At 38.6% G+C, this 19,137-nt stretch overlaps 1 protein-coding gene across 2 annotated transcripts; it reads left to right on the top strand.

Moving 5' to 3' along the window:
• The first annotated feature begins 336 nt into the window (after positions 1-336).
• DMP1 (dentin matrix acidic phosphoprotein 1) lies at positions 337-14,430 on the top strand. Of its 2 annotated transcripts, XM_033215971.1 has the most exons (6): positions 337-441; positions 6,588-6,666; positions 7,150-7,193; positions 9,353-9,385; positions 9,564-9,611; positions 11,780-14,430. In XM_033215971.1, exons 2-6 carry the CDS (start codon positions 6,609-6,611, stop codon positions 13,115-13,117), a joined length of 1,521 nt encoding a protein of 506 aa, XP_033071862.1. In that variant the 5' UTR covers positions 337-441; positions 6,588-6,608; the 3' UTR covers positions 13,118-14,430. The 2 variants fall into 2 exon arrangements, with proteins under 2 accessions (XP_033071862.1, XP_033071863.1); XM_033215972.1 differs by lacking the exon at positions 9,564-9,611 and having other exon boundaries at positions 11,780-14,157.
• The last annotated feature ends 4,707 nt before the right edge of the window (positions 14,431-19,137 follow it).

Below are 19,137 nucleotides of genomic sequence, written 5' to 3'. Positions count from 1 at the left end.
TCCGCCTTTCCCATCCTTGGGTCTGCTGGGATCTGCCGGTGGGTAGAAGACATTGTCGTTGTTTATAATGTTCATAAGCCTGCCTGAATGTGAATGACATATATTTAGAAATCAAAATAAAGCTTTGGGAAGATCTTCAATTTAATGGAAACTAGTCTAGTCATTTGGGAACCACAAGAGCTTTTTAGGGAAAATCTGCCTCTGCCAGCTGGAGGAAGTGTGGGTGTACCGGGGTCCCGGTGATACCTTGTGATGTCAGTCACCCCCAGGCTGAGGTTCATTGGCTATGAAGAGCTGCAGCAGAGTTTAAATTCCTGCACCATCAGAGAAGTGTCCAGAATATCAACACAAGAGTGGCTCCATTGGGCATAGATTTCCTCCATGAGAACGTCAACCTGATTTTTGAGACTTTTTGAAAAAAGTCTTTGTGAACTAAGGAGGGTAAGCCATTTATATCATTTAATTTTTTAAAATGACTTTTGCTGGTTGTTTGGAAAATATTAAATATGTATACATGTTTGAGACATTATACCATGTAGAGAGAGATGGGAGAGCTGCGCTTTGGGTAAAAACAGTTCGTATTTTTGTGCCTGTTGTTTATGCCACAGTAAATAATGATATTAAAATGACATGTTAGGTCAATAGAGCCAGGTGTTTTTCTTGGTAATGCTTTAATTATATCTCCGCATGATGCTTCTAAAAGGGAAAGTTTATAGAGCAGGAGGCAGATAGAAGGTCATTTTGAAATTTAGTTTTAATTAGCAAAACATACAAAACTTTTACATTTAGGTTTCATGAATATGGGAATGTTTATGGCCTACAAGATTGTGAAGAAAAATCTAAACTGGATGGAAGGACTTTCAAAATAATTTTTTTAAACTAAAAAATGTAATGTTATTCACCTAGAGAGCATCTAGTAATATTTTTTATGAACTGCATAAGTAACTAAAAGATGATTAAACTACTGAAATAACTGAGGGTGTCATCATTACATTTTTTGTATTGTTTAACTGGGTATTCACGTTAGCATGATGCCTTGGATACAGTCAGAATTCAATAAATGTTAGCTATAATTGCATTTAAAAATATTTTTTAGTGTAGAGAAAAAATATTTTTTGTGTATATGTTCCTGTCCATGTGTATTTTTATGTACTGTATTTACTGTACTTCTTCATCTGTATGACATTTAGAAGAGTCCACGTGTTTCAGCAACTTATCTTCCTTAAGAGCAGTAACTTGTGCTTAACCATACTTTCCGTTTAACTGAGGCTTGACTAACCTATTTTAACCTTGTTTAAAAATGTGAACAAACTATTTTCTAAAGGGTATTAGTCCACTTATCTACCTGAAAATCGTGATGTAAAACAACATGCCTCAGATGCTTAGAGGCCTTCCAAATCTATATTTAATTTTGGGGGCACCTCAGAGTTATTTTCCTGTGGTTAAAAGCATATAATATTGGATTCATTGTAATTGACCTTAAAACACTTACAATAGGAAGGATTGGAAATTTTTTTTGGTTTGTTTGTTTCTCTGGATTCCTGGTCGAGTTCATATCCTGGCCAAGTTTGACTCTATTTTCAAAGAGTAATAAGAAAACAAATTCTAGCAGGTTCTAGTTAGTTGGATTCAGGGTAATTTCATTTTTGTGAAACCAGCTTATTTTATTATTACAAATTGCTGTATACTCAGCACCTAGAAAAGTGGCTAGCACATTGGATGTTCATAAATATTTATTGACTGCTAATGAATGAATGTATCATTCAGTTGTGTTCTTGAAGATAACAATATTAACACAAATAAAGCAAATTAATATGATGAATTGTTTTCCAAAAGAAAAAAGAGCCTATGACTTTTCAAACCTTTATTTTCTTCCTTTGGCCTATTTCCTTCATTTTGGTTTACATAAAAGAAGACATATATTTTACAAATGTATCTTAACCTTGAGAGAATTCTAGAACAAATTTCCTTAAGAGCCCAAAGAAGTTTTGGCTATATCTGAAGTCTTGACTTTAGTTTCCCTCTCCACATTCTAAACATTTGGCTCTTTTCAACTCTATGAAAACAATTCAAAAAGTCAGAAATTCTCTAATACACTGCCTTCCAAAGGGATGGAACTCGGGTTGCTGATTTCCTTTTGTTACGTCATCTCACTGTAGAATGACAGCACGTGGAACGTAGAAATAACATTAGCCAATCCTTAAAGAAGAACTCAAAGTTCTGGACTTTTAATTGCAGACTTGTACCTGTGGTTCACAATTACTATTCAGAATAGGGCTACTGCCTATCTGCTTCTACTGTTTTTTGAATAGTAGCCAAAATGTTTATAAAAAGTTTGGAGCTCTTGTTTGGAAAGCATTTCACAAAATTATAATTATTTTTATCAAAATACCAAATGCAGACCTAATATGGGGTTTAAGATCTGACTTTCTTTAATGCTTAAGGTTGGACTATATTCTTTGGGTGGCAACATCAGCTCTTTCAGAACTCTAGGGTGTCTTTTATTTTAGTTTACTAGACTTGCATCTGGGAAATTACTGCTTTAGGTCAGGGTGCTAAATAGTATTTCTAGAATCCTGAGCAAGTTAGGGCATCTTTCTTATGCTTTAGAATCTTCCATCCCTAAGAAACTTGAGCACTAGGGGCATGCACTTCTTTGGGAAAAAACACAACATTCATTGGTTTAGAATAAATGCGCAATGGCATCCCCAATTTTCTAATTATTTAGATGAGAGAAGCTAAAGAAAATACAAGAGAATTCAATAGTCATTGACCTTCTGTCAAGGCTCCAACATTTGCTAGTTTTCAGAGAATCATGAAATTATAACCCTATGCAAATTTCACTTTGAAAATTAAAATGGTGAGCTATCTAATTTTCATTTGATCTGTGAAGCTAAAACCATTGACAGGATTATTTTGAGAATATCATATTTGAGAAAATTTTGCTTTCCTGAAGAAATAAACCTAACAAATTTAAAAAACAGTTTTGATTGTGGGATCTAAAGAGATGTAACATCTATTAAATTAAGCTTGATTTTGGTGTAGTTAAGTATTTTCATATGTTTTTCTTTGTTGATACTAATTGAAGGATTTTTAAAAGAAGTTAAGGTAGTATCAAACATAAGGACTGATATACACTATGCTGAATTAGAATAAAGAAAGTAGCACAAATTAAGAATAACTATGCTGAGGAGAGATAATGCCTATAATATACATGAGAGGTTGTTTCAGTTGTGTGAAGGTAGAAATGAGAAGCCTGTTCAGGCTTCTTATCTTAGGATTTCTATTATTTTATTGAATACATTAAAAATAAGATTAAATGACTTCTTGAACCCAATGTTTCAGATAATATTCAGCATATTCAGGCATTATTGTTATACATATATATACACACATATATGTATTGCATACATATACATGTGTGTATGTATATGTGTATACATACATATGTGTGTATGTATATGTGTATACGTATGTACGTATATACACATATATACACACATATATGTATTGCATACATATACATGTGTGTATGCAATACATATATGTGTGTATATATGTGTATATATAAATATACATATAATTTGTTTTTGAGACAGGGTCTTGCTCTGTCACCCAAATTGGAGTAGAGTGGCACGATCATGGCTCAGTGTAGCTTCAACCTCCCTGGCTGAAAGAGTTCTCCCCACTCAGCCTCCTGAGTAGCTGGGACTACAGGCATGTGCCACCATGCCTGGCTAATTATGGTATTTTTATTTCGTAGATCAAGTGTTAAAATCTCTTGTGGAACTTTAAAAACAAACCTATTCCTGTGCCCACCCAAGTGAATGGATTTATTGCCCTGGGATGGGATTTGTGCACTGGCATTTTTAAAACCCCTCCCAGGTGATAGTAATATACATTTAGGGTTGAGAATCTTTGGCTTTTAACTCCTATCATTAGTTTAGGGGCCAAGGGAAAACTTACCCCTCACCCTCTGAAGGTTTGCTGAAAATCAATTGACAAAAGATAGACTAATAGGAGAAAAGGAACAGAAATTTATTTTTATGTGACACAGGAGCCTTCAGAACGAAGACCTGAAGATACAGGAGAAACCGTCCATCTTTATGCTTATGTCCAACAAAACATGGGCAGCCATGTAAAAATGTGATTGGACAAAAAGGTTTTAACCTTATATTAGTAGACCAAGTCGGGTGGCCCAGCCAGGCCTGTCCAGATTCTTCTTGGCCTCTCTGTGCAGCATTTCTTCCTTCTTGATATGGGACAGTACCTTCTCTGGAATGGGGGTCTTATGACCTACAATTAAACTAGGTGGGTCAGAGAATTTCTTTATGGCCAGTTGTTACACAGAAAGACAGGGGGACTTAGGGTAATATTTTTAGGTTTTATTGCTGGCTTTGGGGAAAAGAGGTTCTGGTTTCTATAACCTGCCTTTGGGAAGAGGGATTCTAGTTTCTATGGTTAGTCTCAGGGGAGAATGAGGGACCAGAGATAGGAGGGCAGGGGAAGATCAGAGAGAAGTTTTTGCTTCTGAGGCCTTCATTGTGGAGTATTGTTTTCTGAGTTGCTACACTAGCAAACTATTGCAAATCAAAGAAAATGATTGAGTTGAGTCTCAACTAGTTTTTGGAGACTTATCTTGTCAAAATTGAGGATGCACCTGGGAAAAAGGAACACAAAACCACCAGAAACATCTATGGTCAATGTTTCTTTACAAAGAGGGTCTGGGGACTTCATTATTTAAAGGGGAAAGAGCAGACAATAGGAGAAAGAGGAAGGGGATAAAAAGAATGGGTAGATAAAAGAGGCAAGTTGTTGCATTCCTTTGGGTCTTTGTTTAGTGTTCACTGAACCCAGATTTTATATGTGAAAGCGTAGAGGAATAGTCAATTATGCATTTGTCTCATGCTCAGTGAATCTGCATGTTTACATAAGATAAAGTAAACATAGACTAGAGGAAGCTGTCAGACATGCATCTGTCTCAGGTGAGAAGAGGAATGACTTTTAGTTCTGTCCTTTGTCCTGAACTTGTGAAGGTAAGCTGTTAATTTACATGGTGAGGGTGAAATTCAGCCAGACTGTTTTAGGGTAAAGATCTCAGGGCCCACAGGAATTTCCCTGTGAGAAAACTGTGAGGGAGGTATGTAGCTTTTTATCCTTGTAGCTATCTTTTTAAGAACAAAATGGGAAGCAGGTCTGAGTGACCCAGTTCCTAGGTTGACTTTTCCCTTTGGCTTAGTGAGTTTGGGGTCCCAAGACTTTATTTTCCTTTCACGGTATACATTTAACATTTAAAGAAATGAAACAAATCAACAAAAGTGAAATAAACTTGTAGGATTATTTGTGAAACATATGGAAGTTCATCAGACAAGTATGCTAAGGCAGCTACCAGGGCTTACTAGTGCAGGGTAAATTGCGTTCCTTAAACCATTTCAATAAATTTTTACTTTAGCATCTAGTACATCTATTTTTAAATACAAAACAAAGTGTTTTCCAAAGCAACAGTTCTTGAAGAGTGAAATGAAGTTACCCTTCAGAAAAGCAGTTTGATTTGGCATGTTTCTCTCAGCATGATTTACAAGTGTATCTCAAACCTCTAGATCTTCCCCAAATCCTTCAGTACTGTGAATGCCAGCAAAAATAATTTAGCATAATCATGTATAATGTATGATTAAATGTGTCACAGTAGATATTAAGAACTTTCTGAAGTTGTAATATGCACCCTACTCTAGCGCGTCTCTTGTAGATTAAAAAAAAAGCGAAAACAATCTATGTTGTGTAGACATTATTATGCAGTCATAAATGTGACTTAGAAGCCATTGTGTGTGTGTGAAAACAAATGCCCACCACCTATCACTGGTGTCAATAAGTGTAATTTTTAGGGAGAATACATTTGCTAGGGTGGTCTGCCATACCAAGCTGCGTAATTATTGTAAAAGTGAATGGATAGAAATTTCTGTATTCCTCTTTCTTTACTTTTTCGTCAGTTTATCATACTTTATGTGTTAGTGTTTGTAGATCTCCTCATTGGAACATTTTCAATTTATTTCTTAGGAGTGAGGTTTTTAAAAACCACTTCGTTGAGTTATAATCTATACACCACATACTTCACTAATTTGAAGTGTATAGCTCAGTGGTTTTCTGTATATTCGCAGAGTTGCGCAACCTTCACTACGATACATGGAACAGTTTCATCACCTCCAAAAAAAATCCTTATCCATTAGCTGTCACCCCTCAACCTCTCATCTGCACAAGCTCTGGGCAACCACTAATCTACTTTTTGTCTCTGTAGCTTTGCCTATTCTGGACATTTCATGTAAATAGAAGCATTCCAATGTGGCCTTTTTATCTGGCTTCTTTCACTTAGCATAGTGTTCTCAAGGTTCCCCTACTCTGCAGCACGTGTCAGTACTTCATTCCTCTTTATGGCTGAATAATATTCTGTTTTATAGATATAGTAAATTTTATTTATCCATTCATCAGTTCATGGACATTTGGATGAATTTTTAATAGGAAGAAACTGTTAAAAAGTTGAAGCTACTTTATTTCTTTAACATGGAGAGAAACATCTATGTCCTTCGTTGCAGGTAGACGTATCACACCCAAATATGAAGATCAGCATCTTGCTCACGTTCCTTTGGGGATTATCCTGCGCTCTCCCAGTAAGTATTAGGGTAAGGATATGTGAAAAAACTCTTTCATACTTAAAACTCCGTGATTTTCATTGGCTATGAACCGAGATGGCTGTATATGTTCCAGTCCAGTAAAAATAGTAGTTTCTTAGAATGCTGTTTTCTTAAGAAATTTCATTTAAGTTGTTTTTTATTCTATTCAGTTGCCATTCATATAGATATCATTCATATTTTTCTTCCCTATAAGCAGTGGTTCATAAAGTGTCATCCTGGAACCAGCAGCATCAGCACCAACTAGGACTTTGTTAGAAATCCAAATTCATGGACCCTACCTCAGAGCTGCTAACAGACTCTTTAGGGATAGGAAACAGAAATCAGTGTTTTAACAAGGCCTCCAGGTGATTCTGATGCAGCCTAAAATTTGACTATCCCTACTCCTATGTATGAAAAGTGTTAATAACTGTTGCTTCAGAAATTTCTCTTTGGATTTACCATGTGTACTGAATTTTCTAGGTAGCCAGGTATCAAAATAATGAATCTGAGAGTTCTGAAGAATGGAAGGTGAGTAGAAATATGACTTTTTGAAATATTTGAATTTTAATTTATTATGAGTATAACCAAATTGACTTCATTGCAAATGTTGAAACTGCTAATGACTTCATGAGCATATTAATAAGCTAAACTATAGAGTTCATAGATGAAAATAATGCTGCGATTCCAAGTTAGTAGTATAATCTGGCAAGGAAGCATATTTTCTGTTAGCTTTCTTCTTGTAATGGATGTGTATAATAGTACCAGGGGATGCATGACAATGAACCAAGAGTTTTCAGGAGATATTATGACTTGAAATCTGTTTCAACAAGAGTTATCTGGTGGGCAAGAGGTCAAGTCCTGGGAGGTGAGAAAAGAAAGAAGAATGAGAGGACACTACAGTCTCTGGAATGAGAGCTAACGTTGCTGGCATGTTATTGTATTGAGAATTATTAACTCTCAATAACTCAAGAATCATTGCCAGGCACAGTTCTGAGTCTTTTACATATATTAACTTTCTTAATTTTCACACCTCTGTGAATTAGGCATTATGTTTTATTCTCACTTTACAGACGAGAAAACTGACCACAGAGAGTAACTCAATCTGTCTAGGTTACGTGGTTAATTAGTGTTAGAGCCAGACTTTGATATTATGTCACTCACTCCAGCTCCAGAAAAAAAAAAAAAATCCACATTCTTAACCAGTGTGTTACTCCCTCTCAGGAAGGAGCCAGGTCTAAGAGGTCAGAAAATTCTCAAGATTGGCACCTAGGGTTAAAATCTTATGTGAAATCAGAGCATTTTGTTCACTACCTTGTTTCCTACTGGCTTTTACATATGATAAAGCTTGGGCCCAGTGCTTTTGGTGGTGGCCAGATAATGTCAGCGACCTGAGGTGGGGTCTTGTCCATGCCTGAGTCTGGAATAGACTTTGCAGTATTTGTTATGAACTTTCTTCAGAGATATCCATAGGCTGGTTAATTTAAAAGCAGACACTGTAGATCCTCTCTCTCATTTAACCAGAGACACACAAACATGCCCTGTTCTCAAGTCTAGCCTTGGCATGAGAAAAATAACAATGTCTTGCTGCCTTCCACCCATTAATTCCAAATGATAACTGACTGGAGCACAGCCTGCCATTGTGCCTGCCTGCAGTGTCGCAGGCCAAAGGCAGAGTGATTATAGCTCCTTTCTCTAAGGAGATATCCCCAGTCCAGCACCGCTGAGACGCACGTTGAAGACATATCAATAGCAGCTCCTCCCTGCTCTACTTCGCACCTTGGGTGTTCCACACAGGACTTTGCCCTTCTCAAAGGGCAGGGGGGAGAAGTGGTGGGGAGGGGTACCAGAAGTTGCTAAGGCATTCTTATAGTGCTTATGAGACTAAAGATAGTGAAATAAATCAGAAGTACAACTAGTTAAATTTCTGACTTAGCATTTGTTTTTAAAACCAGGGCTGTTACATGACGCGAGAAAGGTTTAATGGCTTTCTCAATTCAGTTTTTTTTACTATTAAATTTTATATGGTGGATGTTCTCAAATGGATTTTTTCTTCAGTTTATATCATGTTGAATAAATAGTTTTCGAGATACTTCCATAGGCATTAGCTGGTTTCACCCTCATAACTACCTTGTGGGGTAAGCACAGTGGGTGTTAATTTCTTTAATTTATGAACAAGAAACTGGGGGTCAGACACATGAAGTGAATTGCCTACCTTCACCTACAGTAACCAACCATCTCAGTTTACCTGGAACTTAGGGGTTTCCTGCAACACATGACTTTCAGTGCTAACACCAAGATGATTGGTTCTCAGGGCTAAAACCAAGACCAGTGAGTTAATTGAGACTTAAATCTGGATTCTGAGTTTCAATGCTGCTTTTCACGTGTTACATTTCCTCTAGGTTGTATGAACGGCCAGGTTCAAAGACAGCATATTTATTTCTGTAAATGAAATATCAGAAATACAAACTTCGTCTAGGTCTCTTATATCCCAAGATCTTTTCAAGCCATTAGTCATTTTACCTTCCGTTTTGAACTATTTCATCATAAAATTTCACTAATTACTCATGTAAATGTAAGACCTCTACCAAGAAACTAAAAATAATCACCTAAAATTATTGTAAATAATTATAATAATGAAATCCATCTGTGAGGGAGTAATTTGTTTTCCTTCCTTTCCTTTTTGGCAGGGTCATTTGACTCAGGCACCAACACCTTCCCTGGTAATTATCTCATTTACTTTTGTCATAAACATCTCATGAAGCAACTTTAACACTCTTCCCGTTGCCTTTTACAATTTTGAAAGTAGTAAATCCAGACTGGAAGCAATTGATGTGTATCATGTTTTTTTCTTTCCTAAGGAATTACTAAAAAGAAAAATAAACATTTTTCCCCTTTCAGGAGAGCCGTGAGTCATCAGAAGGAAGTAAAGTTAACTCAGAGGAACACGTAATTAAACAGACCTTTCTTAACTTTTCAGGCTACTTAGGAATGGAAGGAAATGATGTTAGATTAAATTACCTGGCAACAGTTCTAAATATAATATTTTCTAACTATGAGTTATGCTGGCTAAAGAGTCCCATAAAATAAGAAGAGAAAAATGAGTAAGGAGAATTCACATGCAGACATGCTATTCATCTTATTTTCATCACTGAGGCTAGATTGCTGGCATTGTGGCCCCAAATATCTCTCCTAGTTAAAAAATAAACACACACAGACACACACGCACTCACAAATGGTCATTGACCATGTCAAACTTACTCATCAACTGAAACTGTTGCTTTTAAAATTGGAACAGTTCAGATCAGGTGAAGAAGTGCCTGGGAACTTCTCTGTGTCAAGGATCCTGCTTGAAGACAGAACAGGAGAGCCCTGAGGAAACTTTAAGTAAAACAATTGCTTCATTAATGACTTTCTCTTTAAAAATAGTCCCATCTGTGGGACCAGGCTCTGAGAGTGAGAAAGGCAGACTCAGTTTATATCCTTTAAAGCTGGCATTCTTTTTCATTTTTCTAAGACTAAGTGTTGTTACTTTCTTAGCTATGCTATTGTATTAACCAAATTCAATCCTGTGGGACTCCAGAGAGTCCAGGAGCCAGGTTTCTCCCCAAAACTTTGTTCCATGTTGCATTCTACACTTAGCCAGAGTTGGAAGATGAATTATTAGCCTGTTTATCCCTATTTACTTGAGGTTACCAAAGGAACATTCTAGAAATTTAAAAGCATAGAACTGGGGAAATGCTGTTTGCTGGGGACTTTGTGATTTGTTGCCTCAAGGCTCTCTAAGCTCTCAAGTTATGGTAGCAATCCCTGCTTGAGAAAGGGTTAATGAAGTATGGTGCGATTCCTGCAATTCCTGCTTGTGAGTTGGGTTAACGAGATATAGCAGGTTAAACCTATGCTCAGTTCCACCATACCAGCATCAAACTCCAGTGCTGGGAAGAGAGGTCAACAGATACACACAAGTACTCCCAGTTACAGACTCAGACGTTGATCAGTTGGGACGCGTTAAACAAACAAACAAACAAACTAGCAGGTATGCTCTGTTGTAGGGTATGGTAAAGAGAGCAGATATTTTGGGAGCATAATGTGTGAAGACTCACTGTCCTTCCTTACTGGTACAGTGCATCCAATTGTTTTACTTACAGGGCTCACCTCTCTGATTTCCCACTCAGCACTAAGCTGCCTTGGTGGTCACACTAGTTGGTGTCTTCTAGCTGAATCATCTATAGGCAACTTTCTGGTTGTACCAATGAGGTAGAAACATGGTTTGGGTGAGGTATATACCTTACTATAATATTTTATTTTCATTTTAGCTAAAGATTTTATCCTCCTGTTCTAGTACATTTTTCCCTCCAGATGAAAAAAAACTGGGGTCATTTTAAGATCACTCACTTTTTTTGAAAACTCTGTTTTATACAAAACACTTTCATGCATGAGCATTATAAACCAACTCTTTAATTCACAAACAATTACCTAAGAGGTTTTGTTGTTGTTGTTGTGTTTGTTTGTTTGTTTGTTTGAGATGGAGTCTAGCTCTGTCACCAGGCTGGAGTGCAGTGGCTCGATCTCAGCTCACTGTAACCTCTGCCTCCCGGGTTCAGGTGATTCTCCTGCCTCAGCCTCCTGAGTAGCTGGGACTACAGGTGCGTGGCACCACGGCCAGCTAATTTTTGTATTTTTAGTAGAAACGGGGTTTCACCATGTTGGCCAGGATGGTCTTGACCTCTTGACCTCGTGATCCGCCCACCTCGGCCTCCTATTGCTGGGATTACGGGTGTGAGCCACAGTGCCAGGCCCAAGAGTTTTTGTTTTTGTTTTTTAAAGGCATTATATATACAGTATGATTTGAATTTCATAAATGTGATTTCCAGAAAGCTTTTGAGAAAATGTTAGCAGCATTGAGTAAAGTGTGCCTATATAAAATGGAACCACTTGAGATTCAACTTCTCTTCCTTCCTGTTTAAGCTCTGGTGGAGATGTTATTGAGTAGTAAAACTGACCATTAGAGGAGGGGAAGTAGGATGAAGGAAGCAGAAAGACTAGACAGGCTCTAGATAACTCCTTCTCTATCAGTTCCTAGAATAATGACCATATCTGTTAACCCCAAATTCTAGGCAAATGAAGACCCCAGTGACAACACTGAGTCAGAGGAGGGCCTGGGCTCTGATGATGATCAATACATTTATAGGCCAGCTGGTGGCTTCTCCAGGAGCACAGGAAAAGAAGGAGATGATAAAGATGACGATGAAGATGACAGTGGAGATGATACCTTTGGCGATGATGACAGTGGTCCAGGGCCCAAAGACAGACAAGAAGGAGGAAACTCCAGACTGGGAAGTGATGAGGACTCTGATGACACCATACAATCCAGTGAAGAGGGTGCCCCACAAAGGCAAGACAGTGCCCAGGATACCACCAGTGAGAGCAGGGAACTTGACAATGAGGACCAGGTGGACAGCAGGCCTGAGAGTGACAGTGAAGAGCACTGGGTGGGAGATGTCAGTGATGGGGAGAGCAGCCATGGAGACGGCTCAGAGTTTGATGATGAGGGAATGCAGAGTGATGACCCAGACAGCATCAGAAGTGAAAGGGGAAACTCCAGGATGAACAGTGCAGGCATGAAATCAAAAGAATCTAGAGAAAACAGTGAGCAAGCAAACACTCAAGATTCAGGTGACAGCCAATTGCTGGAGCATCCCAGTAGGAAAATTTTTAGGAAGTCTCGCATCTCAGAAGAAGATGATGGAGGTGAACTTGATGACAACAACACAATGGAAGAAGTCAAGAGTGACTCTACAGAAAACAGCAACTCCAGAGATGCTGGCCTCGGCCAACCCAGGAGAGACAGCAAGGGTGACTCTCAAGAAGACAGCAAGGAGAATATGTCCCAGGAAGACAGCCAAAACGTAGATAGCCCCAGCAGTGAGTCCAGCCAAGAGGGCAACCTGCCATCTCAAGAGAACAGCAGTGAGTCTCAGGAAGAGGTGGTGAGTGAGTCCAGAGGAGACAACCCGGACCCCACAACTAGTCATGTAGAAGACCAGGAAGACAGTGACTCCAGCGAGGAGGACAGCTCGCACACACTCTCCCACTCAAAAAGCGAATCCAGAGAGGAGCAAGCAGACAGCGAATCCAGTGAGAGCCTCAACTTCTCAGAGGAAAGCCTGGAGTCCCCTGAGGATGAGAACAGCTCCAGCCAGGAGGGCCTGCAGTCTCATAGCAACTCAGCAGAGAGTCAGAGTGAGGAAAGCCAGTCTGAGGAAGACGACAGTGACTCTCAAGACAGCAGCAGATCCAAAGAAGATAGCAACTCCACGGAGAGCGAATCAAGCAGTGAGGAAGATGGCCAGTTGAAAAACATTGAGATAGAGAGCCGGAAATTAACAGTTGATGCCTATCACAACAAACCCATTGGGGACCAAGATGACAATGACTGCCAAGATGGCTATTAGCATCAGCTGTCCTAAGAAGCAGCTGTCACATAAAGGAGTCTTAGGGGCTTGAAAGTGTATCATGATAACTATAATTTATTGATGTGTTGATCAAAAGAATAACCAGATGCCATTTTTTTTCCTGAAAGGAATTGCTGGACATTACACTTGTTTCTAGCGTGTCATCATTTCATAGAGGTTTAAATACTGTGGAGTAACAGCAGATAATCCAAAGAGGCTAGAAGCAAGAAAGGATCTGCATGATAACTTTGCAGCTGAGATAGTTCCTAACTTATCAACCTAACAAACAAAGCTACTGGGGGTCCATGATGTACCAGGCACTGTGCTAGGTGTTGAAAATGTAAAGCAGGTTAAGACTTGCTTCTTGCTCGTAGGAGCTTATAGAAGGATCCACAAAGCTACAGAGTTAAAAAGGGATATGTATAAGAGAAACAAGAATTGTTACAACCCAGTATGGTGAGTGCCAAGACAGAGCTATGAACACGATATCTATCTGGGAGCACAGAGAAGGGTGACCAATGCGTTGGAGAACGAGGGAGGGCTTCACAGCAGAAGGCACTGGAGTTGGAAGGTTGCATAGGGTTTCCTCATTGGAGACTGGGGAATTCTATTCTTGGGATAAATAATAGTAAAGTCTATAGGATTAAGTACTTAGTTTGCAAAAGCACTTTGAAATTATGGCACAGTGAGTTGTTTTGGATAAGAAAGTATTTTTCTCCCAATTAATTTACTAATTTACCATTTTTTTTTTTTTTTTTTTTTTTGTAGAACTCCCATAAACATCACCTTACTGATCACTGGTGATGATAAGAAGGATTGGGTCGGGAAGAGTGGGAGAAAGAAATTCCTCTTTACATAGATACTTTTTAGCTTTATTTTTCTAAAATCAGTTTGTGTGCAATGCTAGAAAAAAACTGTTCTCTGAGTCTTTTACAGAGAAAAATTCTGTATATAAGATTCAATTGATTTTTTGCCAAATACCATTTGAAATATTACCTCAACATAAAATACTTGTTTTGTAATAAAGATTACAATACCCAAAAAAAAGTGCTTATTTGTAATCGTGGTGTTGATTATTAGGATTTATTTATGTTAAGCAACTCTTTCTTTAAAACATTCCCAAATTGTTCATTACCTTCCTCCTATTAAAATGCAAGATTTTCTTAAATTATTTCCTGAAAATTTTATTTGTAATTCAGGTAGCATTTGATAAAAGTACTGTGTGTTGCTTATGATATTTCACTAACTATACCTGTTACAGAACAGGGAGAAAAATGAAGCAAACTCTCAATTTTTGTTTGAGGCCACACTAAAAGTTTATGATGTTCAGGCTTAACATTAGTTCCTGCTGGTCTCTCAGACTCATTTGTGTAAGCTCTGGAAGCTACAGAGAACCATATTCCTTATATTTTTATTTCTTTGAAAGAAATGACTTCATCTCAGCACTTCTACTTTACAAATGTGTTTTTACCCACACTTCTACTAGAGTACTTCAGAATTCCCCACAAAATTATTAAAAGAATCAAGAAGACTTCCTGGCCAGGTGCAGTGGCTCACGCCTGTCATCCCGGCACTTTGGGAGGCAGAGGTGAGCAGATCACTTGAGGTCAGGAGTTCGAGACCAGCCTGGCCAACATGGTCTCTGCTAAAAATACCAAATGAGCCAGGTGTGGTGGCACTCCTCTGTAGTCTCAGCTACTCAGGAGGCTGAGGCACAAGAATTGCTTGAACCCGGGAGGTGGAGGTTGCAGTGAGCCGAGATCGTGCCATTGCACTCTAGCCTGGTAAAGAAGAGCAAGACTCTGTATAAAAAAAAAAAAAAAAATCAAGAAGATTTTCTAACTTTCAGTCTCACCCTTCCCATCCTTCACATTTCTCTGTTCCCTCACAAGGTCAAAGGTGTGTTTACTTGGAGAGATTTAAAAATCGTGTGTGTGTGTGTGTGTGTGTGTGTGTGTGCGCGTGCTGTTCTCTAATACTTCCCCTTGAAATTTTCGAGTTTTTAATTTAGTAGGTCTGGAGTGAGACTCAGGGTTCTGCATCTCTAAAAAGATTCCAGGAAATTCTGATGGAGCCCATCCAATATCGCTATTTGGGGTCTCCACTTGGATTTATTATCTGACTCCATTAACCTACAGGTTCCTGCCAACCCGTTGCTCCTCCTGAGAAGAACTGCCCCATGCTCAGACCTCCTCGTTGCCTGAGGCACAGGTGGCCATGTTCTAACCACTCACATGCCCCACCTCACCATAGGGGACTGGAAAGAATGAGCATCTGACATGAGGCGAGCCTGGCTGGCAGCCTCCAAGGAGCCATGTTGCAAAGGCTCTGCCCGAACGCTGATGGTGGGGGCTTGAAGTCTAATCTTATTTTCCTTCTCTGCAAATTTGAATATTTAGGGAAAGAGATGTCAGAAAGCAATTAGAACAAAAACAGAAGGGAATATACAGAGAGGCAACAATGGAGAGTGGGCTAAACCCCATTAATGTGGCACACAAAATGGAAAATTATGGAGCTCCTGATGCTGAGGGGCAAAATAATCAGCTTCTTGCCTGTAAGTTGGACTTGACTCTCCTGTTGCCCCCAGGCCTTCCTGGATTCTGGGATGTTTTGTCTTCTCGAATGCCCCCTGCATGAGAGCATCCACCTTTCTTGAGGCAACTTGAGTGAGTCTTTGTTCCCGGTAACCAAAATGCCTAATGAACAGAGACTTAGAAACTTATGTTATGTTAGCTAGTGTTCCTAGGTTCTATAACCAAGTGGTCCCCAAACTTTTTGCTGTCAGGGACCAGTTTCGTGGAAGACAATTTTTCCAGGGATGGGGGGTGAGGAGGATGGTTTCAGGGTTATTCAAGTACATTACATTTATTGCGTACTTATTTTCTATTATTATTACATTGGAATATAAAATGAAATAATTATATGACTCACCATAGTGTAGAATCAGCCCTGAGCTTGTTGTCCTGTAACTAGATGGTTCTTTCTGGGGTTGATGGGAGAGAGTGACAGATCATCAGGTATATACAAAATTCACAATAGGGTTCCCGCTCCTATGAGAATCTAATGCCAACGCTGATCTGACAGGAGGTAGAAATCAGGCAGTAATATGAATAATGGGGAGCAGCTGTAAATACAGATGACGCTTCACTTGCTCGCCTGCCTCTCACCTTTTGTTGTTGTGGCTTGGTTCCTAACCAGGGTATGAGGAGCCCTGTTATAACCCCTTTATCTGGATAATTCACAGGACTTTTAGAAGAAAGAACAGTGATAAGAATTTCAGCTATGTTCATGATAGAACCCCCCTCTGGGGCAGATGTAGGAGGGTTTTCCTTTAAGTTCCCATTGACTTATTAAATGTGCTTGCCATAGGCATTGGTGAATCTTGCAGTTGGAAGTGGTAGAGACACATTATTCAAAGGAAAGGTGGCTGGACTTGATCTTTGGCTTTCAAGGTGTACAAGTTTCCTCATGGAGTTCCTCTTGAAGTCTGTAGTAGATGAGTCCACTTGGGAATCCAAATTATAATTAGCAAATAATTTTAAATTTATAATGGGAAAGAATAAGAATGAAAAGCCTGCATGGTGAGCATAAATGGGAACAGAGGGAGCTATGCAGTGTGAATGCTTAATAGCATTGGGCTAAAATAAGACGGTGCCTCTATGATGCTCCCCGGAAACCTCACAGTAGGAACTGAAACGTTCTCTCCCCTGAAAAGTTCTCTAAAATGCCATGATTAACTTTTGCCTCAGTGGTTATTTTTCTAAGCTTGTGAGGGCTGATCCACTCTTCATTAAATTGCTCATTCTTTATTTAAAAAACATTTTAAACTGAAAAGTAATAACTGCACATATTTGTGGGGTACATAGTGATATTTTGATACATACAATGTATAGTGATCAGATCAGGGTAAATAGGATATCCATCACCTCAAGCATTTATTATGCTTTTGTGTTGGGAACGTTCAATATCCCCCTTCCAGCTATTTGAAACCATATATATATATATATATATATACACACACACACATGCACACACACACACACACGTATACACACACACTCACTTTTTTATATATTATGTATATATTTTGTATAATATATATATATACATTCTTTTTTGTCAGACAACCAATTTCTTTTTTTAAAGGTAACTTTTATTTTAAGTTCAGGGGTACGTGTGCTGGTTTGTTACATAGGTAAACTTGTGTAATAGGGGTTTGTTGAACAGATTATTTCACTACTCAGGTATTAAGCCTAGTACCCATTAGTTATTTTTCCTGATCCTCTCCCTCCTCCCACCCTCTGCCCTCTGATAGGCCTCAGTGTCTGTTGTTCCCCTCTATGTGTACATGTGTTCTCATCATTTAGCTCCCACCTATAAGTGAGAACATGCAGTATTTGGTTTTCTGTTCCTGAGTTTTGGTGAAACTGTATATTATTTGTTAAATATAGTCATCCTGCAGTGCTATAGAACACGAGAATTTACTCCTTCTACCCAGCTGTAATTTTGCACCCCTTAACAACTCTCTACCTTCTTCCTACCCTTCCCCACAGCTAGTATCCTCTGTCGTACTTTTTACTTCTATGAGATCAACTATTTTTAGCTTCCACATGTGAGTGAGAACATGTGGTGCTTAGCTTTCTGTTCCTGGCTTATTTCATGTAACATAATGTCCTCTAGTCCCATTTCTGTTGCTGTTAATGACAAGATTCCATTCTTTTTAAGACTGAATAGTATTCCATTGTGTATGTATACCACATTTGTTTTATCCAGTCATCTGTTGTTGGACACCTAGGTTGATGCCATATCTTGGCTATTGTGAATAGTGCTACAATAAACATGGGGATACAGATGTCTCTTCAATATAATGATTTCCTTTCCTTTGGATGAATTTCCAGTAGTGAGATTGGTGGATCACATGTTGGTTCTATTTGTAGGTTGTTGAGGAACCTCCATATTGTTCTCCATAGTGGCTGTACCAGCTTACATGCCCACCAATATTGCCATTCTTTCTTAAAGTAGTACAGTCAAGTTGCTTTCTGTGGAGTCTGGCTGGCCTGGGAGCCATTCTATCTTGTCTACATGATTTCACATATCTATATAGCTCTTAAAATTTAGTTTCTACATGACAGTCTTATTTTACTCATCCTAATTCTCTGGTGAGGTGGGCACCTCCTGTGGCTCCCAAATAAATACAAACTGATGGTTTCCAACTCATTAACATTCATTATTTCAATGAAGCGCTCACGCAATGATCCAGGCATTCGGCGTAAACAAGGTTGATCTAAGGAAGTAAATGAGAAAACAGGGGAGAAGCACATTCCTAGTAGAGGGAACGCCAAAGTAAATGTACAGAATTGTTTACGGCAAGTTAAGATGTGATTTTAAAAAATCTGGAGTCACTGATGCTTGGGGAAGAAAGAAAAAAGGAAAATGGTAAGAGAAGAGATTGGAAAGGTGAGCTGGGATCCAATGGGAAGATCTCTGAGTAACAGACTAAGGAGAGTAGTCTTCATTTTTCTTGAGAGCTTTCCCAGCACTAGGTTTTCATACACGATATATTACACATAGCACAAATGTTTTTGAGATGGATATTATAAAATCTCTCCCCCTTAAAAATAGATGTATAAAATAAAGGAGAGCAAATGGAGCATAGGAAATCTAAGTTAATTACTCTACTTCAAAATCCAAGAAATGGCAGGGCCTAGATTTCATTTCAGTTCAATGATAAGGCACTGAAAGTTTTAAGCAGTGGAATAGCATTCATGAATATGACCTTATCTGCTCAAAATAAAATAGGCAAGGGAAATGCTATATTCTCTGGTTGATCTCAACACTTAAAGAACCCAAGAGTCTCTCAGTCACTTCCTAATGGCTTGTTTTCCTAGTTCTGTTATTTTGAGAGAGCCACGTTTAGTAGAGTTCATTCTTATTCTCCCAAAGTTTCCTCATGAAGATATAGATCACAGTGATAAGTATTACTATTTAAGCTTTTGCAAAACAAAACAAAAAACTGCAGT

The sequence above is a fragment of the Trachypithecus francoisi genome, unplaced genomic scaffold (genome assembly GCF_009764315.1).
Source record: "Trachypithecus francoisi isolate TF-2019V2 unplaced genomic scaffold, Tfra_2.0 Lachesis_group1, whole genome shotgun sequence".
Classification (NCBI taxonomy): Eukaryota; Metazoa; Chordata; class Mammalia; order Primates; family Cercopithecidae; genus Trachypithecus; species Trachypithecus francoisi.
This window is presented reverse-complemented; position numbering and strand designations above follow the sequence as displayed.

Coding starts and splice junctions, on each gene's coding strand:
- DMP1 (XM_033215971.1), top strand. CDS start 6,609: ATGAAGATCAGCATCTTGCTCACGTTCCTTTGGGGATTATCCTGCGCT. Junction 6,667..7,149: donor ATCCTGCGCTCTCCCAGTAA/GTATTAGGGTAA, acceptor TTTTCTAGGTAG/CCAGGTATCAAAATAATGAA. Junction 9,386..9,563: donor AGGCACCAACACCTTCCCTG/GTAATTATCTCA, acceptor TTCCCCTTTCAG/GAGAGCCGTGAGTCATCAGA.